Source organism: Scatophagus argus, chromosome 12, assembly GCF_020382885.2.
Source record: "Scatophagus argus isolate fScaArg1 chromosome 12, fScaArg1.pri, whole genome shotgun sequence".
Classification (NCBI taxonomy): Eukaryota; Metazoa; Chordata; class Actinopteri; family Scatophagidae; genus Scatophagus; species Scatophagus argus.
In genome coordinates, this window is record NC_058504.1 from 4580968 (window position 1) to 4593662 (window position 12695).

Below are 12695 nucleotides of genomic sequence, written 5' to 3' on the forward strand. Positions count from 1 at the left end.
TGCATAAAATAATTTATTGGAAAGGTTTGGAAGTCAACTAAAATCCAACTATAGTCTTTTGAGATTGGCTTTTGGAGGTGTAACGATTTTAGAACAGTTTTACACTAAATTTTGAAGTGAAAAGTGCCTGATTTCCGGTAACAATATAGCTGGAAGAGTGCGGAGTACAAAAGCGATAGTACTGATGTGAAAAGCATGTCTGTGCCTTCCAGCTGGCCAAACATTGATAGCTTCATTAATTATGGACTAAGTTTAATTGAAAAAAAAAATAATTAAAATTAAGCTCTGTGTGAAAACTTTCCATAACCTTAAGAAATCAATGTATGAGTGCAAGATTCAACTTTTGTTGAATCAGCAAACTGGGCTCACAATACTCTGCCAGTTATCACTTAGAAAGAGTGCAGTGTACAAGCTAAGAGCAGAGTCTGTCTCTGATGCGGAGTTGCTGAGTGTCATGTATTTAATCTGCAGTGTCCTGGGCTTTGTGTCCTCCTTTGTACATGTACATGAATTATTTATGACATCTCCACTCTGAAATTTAGAGAATAAACTGACTTTCCACTACCACGATGTGTTAAGTCTTTAAGTAATGATTTGCTTTTTCTAAAGGACATCATGCTTCCTCAGTGTGAAGATTCACAGCTTCATCTGGTACACGCAGTAGCAGCTGTAAAGCTGATCACTGATGTGTACTGTGAATTTATCTCTAATGAACAAAACTTAAGGTCCATCATAAATTATCGTATGTTGTGTGTAACATAAACAGACTACTCTTTTGATTACTGCCATGTGTTGTAGAATGAGCAATAAACAAACCTTGAAATTCACATCTGAATGTTACATGCTATTTATATGTGTGCATTTGAGCTGAGAATCTTTACAAAATTTCGTTATGCTCGCATAATGACAATAAAGACTCTTGAATCTTGAATCATATGACTGTAAAATTACTCTCCCTTGCAAAGTAGGTCACAGGATGAACGATACGTCATGACAACTGAAATGGAGGAACTTGAGGCTTTATCTCAATAAATGACGCATAAATACATAAACATTTTAAAAGGTAACAACATAAGTTGCGCAAAATGAAAATGATATTAATGTTCCATGAAAAAAACATAATCCATAAATAAAATGTGCACTATTTTCACAAACCAGCTACTGTGGAAGACTACAAACTGAACAAGAAGTAGCTGTAAAAAAGAATCACAACTCTTGTGAATCAGCACAAATCAGCTGCCACTAAAACCACAGACAGAACTACAAAACATCAGTGTTAAATTGTTGTGATGCTAGCAGTGGATTGATAAGATATGAGGATGCTGTCGTATATCAGAGTATTGTACCTTCTGAAACATAAAAAAGAAATGTGTTTATCGTCAGTTTCAACTATTTGAAGCCTGCTTCAAAAATGTCCTTGAAGACACTGTGCAGATCAGTCCACTCATTCTGTAATTTTCACATTCCTCTGTCACTTCCAACACAGATCCATTTGTTCCTTCATTAACATAAGTAATATCCTGTACTTGTCCAAAACACTTTGTAACATATTCAACAATATGAAAATGACAAAATGTCTTTATAACCAGTGAAGTATATATATATATGTGTTTCAGTTTAATCTTTCTTCATCTTTCTAATTTCTTTCAGGCTTTAGGCTTTGGTCTTCTTTTCACTCTCTGTAATTTGTTCTTAAAAATCACTTTATAACACAAAAATGGGAAAGTGCTCAAATATCTCGGGTCAGCTAGGGCAGAAGGAGCAGTGAATCCCTCCTGTCAGGTCAGTGATGGCTCCCTCCCTGACCAGGTTTTGCAGGAGTTCAGTCTCTCTGTCCACATTGTGCGACTTTTGCTTCAGCATGGCTGTCATGGGCAGGTTGTCATAGTAGTGCAGCGGCGCCTCCGACTGGGAGAGGTTGTAGCCAAAGCCGGCTAGGCTGACCTCATCACACAGCAGACTAGCTAAATCCAGTGCAGAGACACCTATGGTTGGCACATTCTGCAGAAAAAAGACCAAATACTATTACCAAGGAGAAAAACATTATTATCATCATTCTTCATTAGCTGTTAGTTTCCCCCCCAACACACACACACACACTTGACTCCCATTTGTGTGATTACTGCAAATCCGGTACAAAAGGTACAAATACAGTGAAGGCCATATTTTCATACTTATATACCGTACATGTAATTAGAAACTACCTAAATAACACAATACCCTTCCAGTAAACAGATAATTTATCATAGATCACTTGAGTTGTATAAAACCACTGTACAGTATGCTGTACATTGTTGGCTTTTCTGTATGTGAACAATAGTTCTCTTTGTTTAATCCTATCTTTGTTAGGCTTTGTTGTCCTTGCTTTTTATTGGATGTCAATATTATGTCCATTCCTACATGTCGGTACTCTGAGTCAAATTCTTTAAATGTGTATACACATTTGGCCAATAAAACCAACAAAGCTGAGTGTCAATAGTCCAGATCCTTTACAATAATAATTTTGTATGCACTACATTGAAAGACTGTTCCGACAACATTTGTAACAATTTATACATTAATATAGAACATAGCATTATTATACATACAGTATATATTGAGGGAAAAACTGGACAAATTTAGAAAAAGACAACAGACAATGTATGAACACAGGGTTGCTCTATAAAACTATGGAAGTCATTCTCATTGAATATAATGAACCCCAAGAGACAAATATTCTGTACCGAAGAGACAACGATGATCTTAATATCATTAGTCTCATTTATTAATGGTTCCCCTGAGGTTTGCCTTTAAATTTTCAGTTTGGTTAAAGATACAGTGATGTTGGGAAGATTATTGATGAAACTGATAATTATCACAATGACTACAAATGGTTATGCTGGTGTGACAACTGTCAGTTTTGCATTATCCAAAACAAACACAAGGGGGAGCCTCTCAAACACAGCAAACTGCAAACTGTGGCCACAGCTCAGCTGGAGAGTTTATAACGTCTGTATTATATTTTTAATACAGTACAGCAGGAAATGACACCAGCCCTATATAAACCAGCGTGAGCTCGAGTCATGTTTTCAGCTATCACTTTCACAACCAACAAGTACAAGCGGAGACTGCAGTTCTAATGTTAAGCTGGAAGCAGCTGAAGTGAATTCAAGTACAGCACAGTTAAAGTAATTTTCCAAATACTGAACATTGATGAATTTTTTTAAATTTAATTTGAAGAAAATCTTAATTTTTATTAGCAGGTTGCAGGTGTTTGCAGTATTAACATAATTTTTTCATGACAGGATCATAGTTTGTTCATTACACCACACTGTTTAATGAAAAGAAAGAAGCATTTGTGTGTGCGCGCGTGTGTGTGTTTACCTCCCACTACACATACCATGCCAAAACAAACCATATCATGACTGAACTGTGATTTAATTTCTGGTACAGGAAGTGTCTATTACCTGGTCAGTGCCCCACAGGCATCTTCTGGGTAGAGGGTATTTCAGTAGCTCTAATGCAGTCTCTCTGATGACATGCGGGTTCAGTATTCTGAACCTGTGGGGCTCTAGAGGAATTTTATCTGGAACCTTCTGCCAGAAGAAGAGCCAGTCCCACAGAGGCTGAAACACAAACCACATGCGTCCTGACTATGATCCTTGAAGACACTAGCTTCCCAAAACTGCAGATCAGCTTTTGAATCTTGAGTAGATAAAGATGTTCTGTCTTGGCATCAAGATTAAAAACAACAGGAAGAACAAGTGAAGATAAAAGAGGAGGGACTGACATTCACGGTGCTACTCAGCAGTTATGCACACAATCAGCCACAGAATCATCTAAGAGTAAATCAAGGATAACGAGAATGTGGCAACCTCTGTTTAAATTACATGCAAAGCAGGATGGGACGTATTTAAGGTAAACTGAAGGGAGGTTGTGAGTGAGGTTTCAGGTTCAGCTTTGTTTTCACAGTTACCGTCATAACTCTGTGATACATGATACATGCACAGAACACAGTTAGCAGTTATCAGTTATTTTATGTCTTGAAAGTTACAAGACATAACATAAAACATAACTACCAAGAAGTTCCAAACACTACTACTACTACTACTACAAAGACTACTTCCAAGTTGGAAACAGTCTGTATTTTGAGACACATTTATATGATTCCAGTGATTTTCTTGTTCTGCCATTTGCTAAATTTTTAAATTACAAATGTTGGCTCATGTCACTTGATCTGCTCTCAATTCAAGTATTTCTATCAATGCCATGTGTTCACTACTCAAATCAGAAACATTCAAAACCTAATAATGCAGTAATGATACAACAAATTAATATGCATTCAAATACTGATATCAAACTCTTCCTATACACAATAAAAGTTGTATATTTCAGGTATTCAGAAGTCATGGTTAAATAAACTGCATCACAGTTGGATCTCGCGCACCTCTGGTAAAACTCTTATCTAAACAATACAGCGCAGACAGACAGCGCCACACACACACACACATGCCACTACTCACCACAGTGAGCTTCTTGACCATAGCAAAGGTCCAGCTGAGGTCTACTCCTTTATACATCACAGCTACAAACAGCGTGTGTGGGTCTGTGTCGATCCAGTGGAGCGGCGTGCCCTCCGGGTAACTCATCCTGATGCTTGTCCAATTTCCAACGTCAACACTGAACTCTCCCAGAGGACCACTATTCAGTCTGGGGAATGGAGAGACACGGAGAGTCAGTGATGCAATGCAAATTATCGAGTCACACATCTCTGTGGGTTATCTGCAGTGGGAAAGGTTTGTGACGTCACATCTTCACTCAAACTTCTGATCAAACTTTTTTTTGTCACGGCGGTTTTTGTTAACTAAACACATAATCTACACTGATCTGGTCAATATGCAGCACCACCACCAAAAGCAACACTGCAAAGTATCATTATGGGTACACGTGAATGATACAGTCATTTCGTCACATTTGTGTTTCCCACCTGATAATAGTGTCGAAACGGTCGATCAGTGAGCCCAGCTCCAGGCCTCTGAGGATGCCTCCGTTTCCAACGACCACACAGCGCCGGCATTTGTCTGATGAGTGTGCCAGCTGGGGAGCAGAGTCGGAGTCCGGCAGCTTTGAAGGAAAATTCACATATACAAACATCAGGTTTTTTGCCCTGAAGAGAACTTACAAGAACATCAAAGACACACCCCCCGAACAAAGCAGATTCATTATCAATGTTTAATTGTTTGTTATTAATTTGTTATTATTTACACCTTAAGGTAATCTAACTACATTAGCCTGAACTACAGGTACAACTCTTTTCTCAGTCTGTCAACAGCAGACTCGATATTGTAATTTTATTCATGTCCAAAACAGCTTTTACTTTGCTTGGCTTTAGACCTGATTCATTTTGATTTGGTTTCCAAGCGGTGGTTCCATCCACCTGTCTTTTTGCACATGCATATTAACGTCCCTTTCCCATGATGCTGTAAAATACTTCTATCATCACCATTGAATTTTACTAACAGTTAACTTACAGCAGGTAGTCGATTACCTTGGCTGTGTGCAGGTGTGGTTATGAATCATTACTTTGCAAACAGAACTTTTGTTTCAAATGTCAAGCCCAGTCCAAACTTAAATACATTTAGTTTTACAACATTTGTACTTTAAAGGCAATTTCTTGTCTACCTGTAGTGAGTTAAGAAAGAAAAAAACAAGACTGGAAGACTGAATCAAGACCTCATCCTGCCCTCTGCTTTACCCAGGACGTTAGTTGTAACGGGGCTATAACAGTCAGTTCACCAGGTCATTGCTTGGTCACCACAACACTACACAACTAAAACTACAGACTAACTACATCAAGTATAAAGTAAAAGTATAACATTATGTCATTGTTACTACAAGCATACAAAATTTCCATCACAGTACTGTCATGATATACCACATTTTCCAATCTTCATTTTGGGCTCATAATAAAAGTAATACAATTCCCCACATCCTGCTCTGTCGGTCCTGTCGGTCCAGGTTGGTTTGTACATTCTTTGTGAGAGAAGTGAGCCTAATTGGGCTAAATTTACATTAAGAATATACCAACATTCTTTGATCTGAGAGGCCTCTAACCTGCTAAGCTTCATTCTGGATCAGTTTCCATAACAAAGGGATGTTTAAGGGCAACATACAGGACTTAAATGTTTAAACTGGTTTTACTTCTACTGACATCACACACCTGAATTCCGAGCACATGCTCTGCCTTCAGGTATGCGATGTCATCAAACTATACTCAGTCAATCACTGTAATGTTTTCACTGTAAACAAGTTCCTGCTAACATAATTAAAAAAACACTAAAAGACAGGTTTAGTAAGCCATCAAAGACATTAAGCCACTTGAGTGTGATTAAAAAAAACAAACTGTTCATGTAGCTGTTATGATGATAATGCAATATATCCATGACTGTAGCAAAAACAGCATTTACCAATAACTCAAATTTGTATGGGATTAAAAATACTTAAATAATTCCATCTCAAATTCGATCACGGTTTATTCCCACTTGTGTCACCACGCCGAGAAACAGCTCAATGTGAAAACGTAGACACCACTAATACATTTGGCACCTTATAAGGCTAAACGTATGAATGATGATTTTCCTCTGTCATGGACATGTGACCAGAGGGGTTCCATTCAAGCTGTTCTCAGTATTTCTCCTGATCCATGTTTTGCGGCGAAGTTTGAATCAGTTCGTACCAAAAGAGAAACCTGCAGCCCTCTGTGGCATGACAGCTCCACAAGTCCACAATCGCTTAATGGTGGTTAACAAACACAGATACAGACATATAAATACAATCTGCATGATCATATTTAGATTAGATATGTAACTGTGAGAAAACTGAGGATATGTTCAATGCAAGATTAGTCATTCTGTAGATTAATAACTACAGTAAATTTCACCTGCTAAGATTTTAGCAATACCCGTAATGTGAATCCTGTCAAAAATAAGATGAATGTTTGGATGATATCATTGAATTTGGAGTAGAAAATGAATCGTTTGTCAGACGGCAAGTCTTTCACACACTGAACAGTCGTACCAACTGCTGTGGTTTACCTTTGCTGTATCTGCATGTCATGTGCAGCAAAGGCAGATTTCAAAGTAGGTTAGGCTTATTACATGACGTGCAAAGCTTATGTGTGTTTTGGCATTTCCATCCATTGCACTGGAAACCCCATTAGTTGTTACTCTTGGGCCCATCTTCAAACAACATACCCATAAAATTCAACATTATACTTATACTTAATAAAGTAAAAAATAAAATGGCCGGGAACATACAAGGAGCAATTAAAGTAGCACAGCTATACTATAGATAGAAGCAAAAAAATGAAAAGCAGAAAAAAGGTGTGTTATTCACCTGTTTCAGTAGGTCCTCTACTTTGCCCTGAAGACCTTGGAACCCAAATGGTGGTGGATACAGGAAGAGGTCATCACGGAGCGGCACGTCTTTCCATAGGAAGGGCTGCGTCCCACGACTGGACACAGGAAGTCGAGTTAACAAGCTCTGCCTGGTTCGGCCGGGATGACACGGACCCTCCAGAACTCTTTGCACATGCTCATGCACCTGCTGCAAGTAGAACACGTCATGAGAACAAGATGTCAGCTCCAGTCAGTGACATTATAATGACAGTGTGACGAACAGTGTCAAACTCTCTGCTGTTTCAATGCAGCAGACCTTCATGTTATGATGTAGAGATATCATTTAAGTTCACAGACATGTGGAGCTAGCCTTAATCAACTGTGATCCATGGTGTTCTGCTTCATTGTACCAGTGGAGAAATGGGCGGTTAGTATATAAATACTGGAAGTGACTGACCTTTGGGTGCAGAGCAGCAGACAGCCTGTTGCTGCAGCTCTCCTTCACTGTTTAATTTCTCTATACTCCTTGTCATTTATTATTTCTTCTGACTTGTCAGTTACAGCTCACCTTATCACATCTTATCTAACTGAGGGTTTTAACATGACTGTCACAAACAACAGCTGTGCACGGGCCATGTTAACATTGCAGCTTGTTTCACACCGTAGGGGAGGGCTGTGGATTTTAGATGCAAGAGATCTTTTAGTCTTAAATAAAATTAGCAGTGGCCTTCCCCTGATGGACTGATGTTTAACATGTTCACCATCTTACTTTGGATTGTTAGCACTTTCACTTTTGATAAATTACTAAATGCAGCAACCAAGTGAGGATGAGGGGAAAGTCATTAATTTTGCAGGCATTCGGTCATTTGACAAATTAAAATTGGTGACTGTCAGGGAGTCACTAAAATGTCAACTTTACCTCGAAATACTGAATACTTTCAGTGTACAGTAAACATGAAAGCTTGAACGCTCTGCTTCAGCTTAGTCTCACCTTTTTATGTGCTGGGTTGATGTGCAAAGCCAGATGTTTTGTCTCCTTGCCAGTAAGCTGTAGAAAGACCACAACCAAAACCGACACACCTAAAACCACACACAGCACCAACACACGCCTGAAGGCACACACACACATTAAGATGGAGGGTGGGAGAGGAGGGACAAAAGTTTCTGTCAGGAGGAAGAACTGCTGCGCTCACATGACAAAAACTGCAGTAGAGCAGGATGTGAGTTGACTCAAACAAAGGGGATTTTGAACACCAACAGTGAAACTCATTTTTGCTGGACCTCCAATCCACAACATATTAAAAGTCAAACAGCCATTTTACTCTCTACAGTGTGACGCTCACATTATAGGTACTGACTCAGCTTCAAGAGGAAATGCTTAAACGGATGCGACAGTGAAAAGAAGCAGCACAACAAATCTGTACACTGCAAACACCTCAACTGACTGATACTCCTCTGGCCTCTCAGATTTAGCAGAAGCACAGAGAGGGTCTGACAAAATGGCAAAAAGCAGACTTGTTGACTATCCTAAATTAACTTAGTTTTGGAGCACTTCGGGGAGTATCAGACAGGTGTTTAATGTTTTTTTGGTCATTTTATGCAATGTTATCAATTTCACTCTGTTTCTCATATTTCATCCTTCTGAATTGCTGCCTAACATTTTAGTGCCCCTGAGCTGCAGAAGCACCTGCAGCACACTTATCTTAATTCCACATCACCATTCAAAGGCATGTTATTCATTCAGCTTTGGCTCTGTGCTCGTCTTTCTGGTTTTCCAGAACCGCAACTCCACCTTGAAGATACTACCTGACTTCTAACTAAATCACACAGAACTGATTTCAGAATCTTTCATGCAGCAAAGTCACTTAAAAGATACTTAGCAGGTGAAGATACAAATACAGCATTGCAGAAAGTGAAAGAGAAAAGCTTCTTGTACTCTCTACCCTGCTTGTACAATGCTTTAACTCTGCGCAAAAATAAAGGTTAAGAAGTGGATTGTATTTCGGAGGCTGGTTGCAGATTTTTCTTACTCATAAATCAACAACATTTGTTTAGAAATCCCAGAGTTTGCTTAGAAAATTTTGTACGCCTTCTCAAGTGCAAAGTTTATAAATGTGAGGAAATCCAGATGGACAAGACTCTGCCAGGTGCTCCTCAACACACCTTCAAACTGCAGCGGAAAATATCCAAACTCAAGATCATTGTGACTGATATGTTTCAACATTGTCTCTAACTGAGCCTGCTACCTGACAACGAACGGAAAGAAGGCCTGCAAGTAATATATTTTTGTGTTTCCTTTTCTTTCTCTCTCTGTATCTCTCTGCAGGTCTCTCTAAATCCAGATCTACATGTTGAACTGCATCCGGCTCTCTGACAAACCCAGTTTCTACTGTCAACATCTGCCTGTCGTTCTTCTATGTAGTGCTATTATAACTAACTCAAACATACATATCAGCTAAAAAACAAGTACATACAATACACAGTCTTCAGAATTCCAATTATAACAACCTGTCATGTTTATCCTTTGTAATTTATGATGTTTATTACATGTATGTTTCTCTCTCTCTCTCTTTCATCCTCTCTGTCTTGTCTAACTCTTCTTTCCCTTCCTTCACCCAGCCGAATATCAGCAGGATGGTTCTCCCTTGTGAGCCGGGTCCTGCTCAAGGTTTCTTCCTGTTAAAGGGGAGTTTTTCTTTATCATTGTCTGCTTGCTCAGGGTTTCAGGCTCTGGGTTTCTGTAAAGCATCTAGAGACAATTTTGACTGTATAAGGTGCTAAATAAATAAACAAATTGAAATGCATTGAAGTAATGCACAATACACTTACAGCATTGTGGCTGGAATGTGGACAGCGCCATGAAATCCTCAAACCCAAATGGAATTTTAGTACTGAATGTGCATAATTGTTCAAAGTCTATATTCTCAGCTACATCCTCAGTCTGCAACTGTTCAAGTCACTTGGCCTCCTCAGTCAAATGTTACTATATGCACAGCATGGAAGCCATATAATTACCTGCTGTTAGTCAGCAGAAATCCTGAGAGTAAATATTTAGTTTGTTGGGAACAAGCTTGCGGCTGCTTTCCATGAGAGTCCCATAACCATTGTCATCTAGCATTTTCAGTGTAACCTAATCAGAAAAGCATCTGCAGCAGACTTATCTTCACTCCACATCACCATTCACATGTATATTACTCATTAAACCTCTGCTCTGCACTCGTCCTTCTGGTTTACTCTGAATCTTGGAGAAAAACTACCTGACTTCTAACTAAACCAGGCAAAACCAATTACATATTTCTTTGAGGCACGAAACCTATAAGATATAAGACTAGAGCATTTCAGAAAGCGAAGGAGAAAAGCACTGACGACCTTCTTTGTGTTTTAACTCCACCCAAAAATAAAGGCTGTCTGGTTAAAAAGGGGACTGTATTTTGGAGGTCAGTTACAGGTTTTTTATTATATGGGAGAATTATTAATGAAACGACAAGAGAGCAAATAAAAAAATGAATCACTTGCACAACAGATACAAAGATAACATCAGCTGTTCGTTTATGCTAAAACTGGTTGCCTGTAGTGATGCTGTCTACAGGAATAAATGGCAGCTTTTGCCAGTTAATATCCCTGCAGTGATGTCTAACTTAACTGAGCATTAGATCCAGATTTGGAAAGCATTGTGTGTGTGTTTTTAAGATGTTTAAATTGCATTTAAAAATGAAATGCAAGTAAATGTGAATGCCATCCCATTGTGCGATGCCGTTCCCAGCTGTGTCTCTCTAACTACCGCATTTCAAGGAGAACAGTAGGAGTCTTTGTGCTGTGTTACGTGAACATCACCTGTTTGCTACCCAGCGTTTAGGGCGCTTCATGTTGCTCTCATTCACACTGGATTCTGGGAACTGCTCTGGTTTCTCTGCTGATGCCTGAAGCCCCCTGGCTCTCAGGGATTGTGTCCTGAATGCACCACGACAGAGTAGATAGATACAGTTGATTAGCCACATCAGTGAAATATGCAAGACAACAGCAGCAATTAACCTATTTTTTATGTCAGTAAGATCAGAGACGGCATACAACAACTGAAATGCAGTTATGCCTCAGAAGTGCAATTTTAAATGAAGACATATACAAACTGGTGTTAATATAATAACATTTATCTATTGAGCAACTTTAGAGCACAAAGTTTGTTCAGGACTGTACTGTAAAACATTGTGATCATAATGTAGTGTTGTTATAGCTAATGGCTGCACATCACCGTAAGAGTCGACCAATATTCTTCTATTCTAAGTATAAAAAATAAGTAGTAGTACTCATTGTGTTGAATGGCTCCTTTTATATCATTTTTTATACTGATGCATTCACAAGCAATTTCAATGTCATAGCGGTGCAGGAGCTCACTGTAACTGCTTGATGTGTAAGCTTTACGTATTGGATTCGTCTAATCATACGCGTTTTAAGTAAAGTCTTGATGTTTCCCGTACAGTGAAAAATCAGACAGAATTTAACTTACCCTTAAGACATCCGGACCCCCATCTCTTTAAATTCAGCTGCGACACGGGAATGTCTGAGGCAGTTTCGGCCCAAAAATGGACAGACAGCGAGCTCAAACAGTAGCCCTTAGCTAACGTTTTGTGGGTTAAATTACAGTAACTTAAACGCGTCGCGACTGTCCGCAGCACACGAAGTGACAGACGAAGCTTATCACCGTATTCAAAGTGCGCATTTGGGTACACTATTTATCTGCCGTTTGGCACCTGCTGATTAACAAAGCGTTTGTACTCTGGTTGATAAGCAAAGCGCCAGCTAATTTTAATAAATCGGTCTATGGATATGAGAGAACGTCACGCAGGTTTGTTAACTGTAACTCAAATACCGTTAACAAACCAGACCATCCCAAAGTCAACAAAACGGCGGCCAAGGAAAAGCAAAGACAACGATAGTACAAAAGCAGCTCAAGTAGTTTGCTCCCTGGTCGTGCACACTGAAGGGGACCGTTAGCCGTTTCATCGCTTTAAATCAAATGGTAAGCTATGTTACCCACAAGCGCGTTTACGACGCGTTGCACTCACAGTTTTTTCTTTCTCGTGTGCTGGTTCATTTACTCACCATCCCACAGGTTCAGCAATGATGAACCCAAGTTATATGATCAGCTCTTAATATCTCACAGATATTCATCCAAGTCCCATTTCTTCAGCCTCATTCTCTCAGTCTGTCCGCTAACGACACACTCGCCATCATTTCCGCTCTTTCGAAATAAAAGCCCCCAATTATCCTACGACATCTGGCCCGGGAGCTCAGCTTCATACCGACGTGCTCAACTGAAGG

General features: G+C 39.3%; 1 protein-coding gene across 2 annotated transcripts; it reads right to left on the reverse strand.

Moving 5' to 3' along the window:
• Positions 1-1003: 1003 nt before the first annotated feature.
• On the reverse strand, positions 1004-12631 carry st3gal5 (ST3 beta-galactoside alpha-2,3-sialyltransferase 5). Of its 2 annotated transcripts, none has more exons than XM_046407124.1 (8): positions 12477-12631; positions 11211-11327; positions 8368-8485; positions 7375-7584; positions 4967-5103; positions 4503-4689; positions 3447-3605; positions 1004-2001 (listed from the first exon to the last, which is right to left on the reverse strand). In XM_046407124.1, the coding sequence occupies exons 2-8, from the start codon at positions 11240-11242 to the stop codon at positions 1744-1746; spliced, it is 1101 nt and encodes a 366-aa protein (XP_046263080.1). In that variant the 5' UTR covers positions 11243-11327; positions 12477-12631; the 3' UTR covers positions 1004-1743. The 2 variants fall into 2 exon arrangements, with proteins under 2 accessions (XP_046263080.1, XP_046263081.1); XM_046407125.1 differs by lacking the exon at positions 12477-12631 and adding an exon at positions 11881-12023.
• Positions 12632-12695: the final 64 nt, after the last annotated feature.

Bases quoted from the DNA above. Each gene is read 5' to 3' on its own strand.
- st3gal5 (XM_046407124.1), bottom strand. From the start codon at position 11,242: ATGAAGCGCCCTAAACGCTGGGTAGCAAACAG. The intron at 4,690-4,966 runs GTGGGAAACACA...TCCATTCCCCAG, and splicing joins CGTTTCGACACTATTATCAG to ACTGAATAGTGGTCCTCTGG. The intron at 3,606-4,502 runs GTGAGTAGTGGC...TTTGTGTTTCAG, and splicing joins TGGTCAAGAAGCTCACTGTG to CCTCTGTGGGACTGGCTCTT.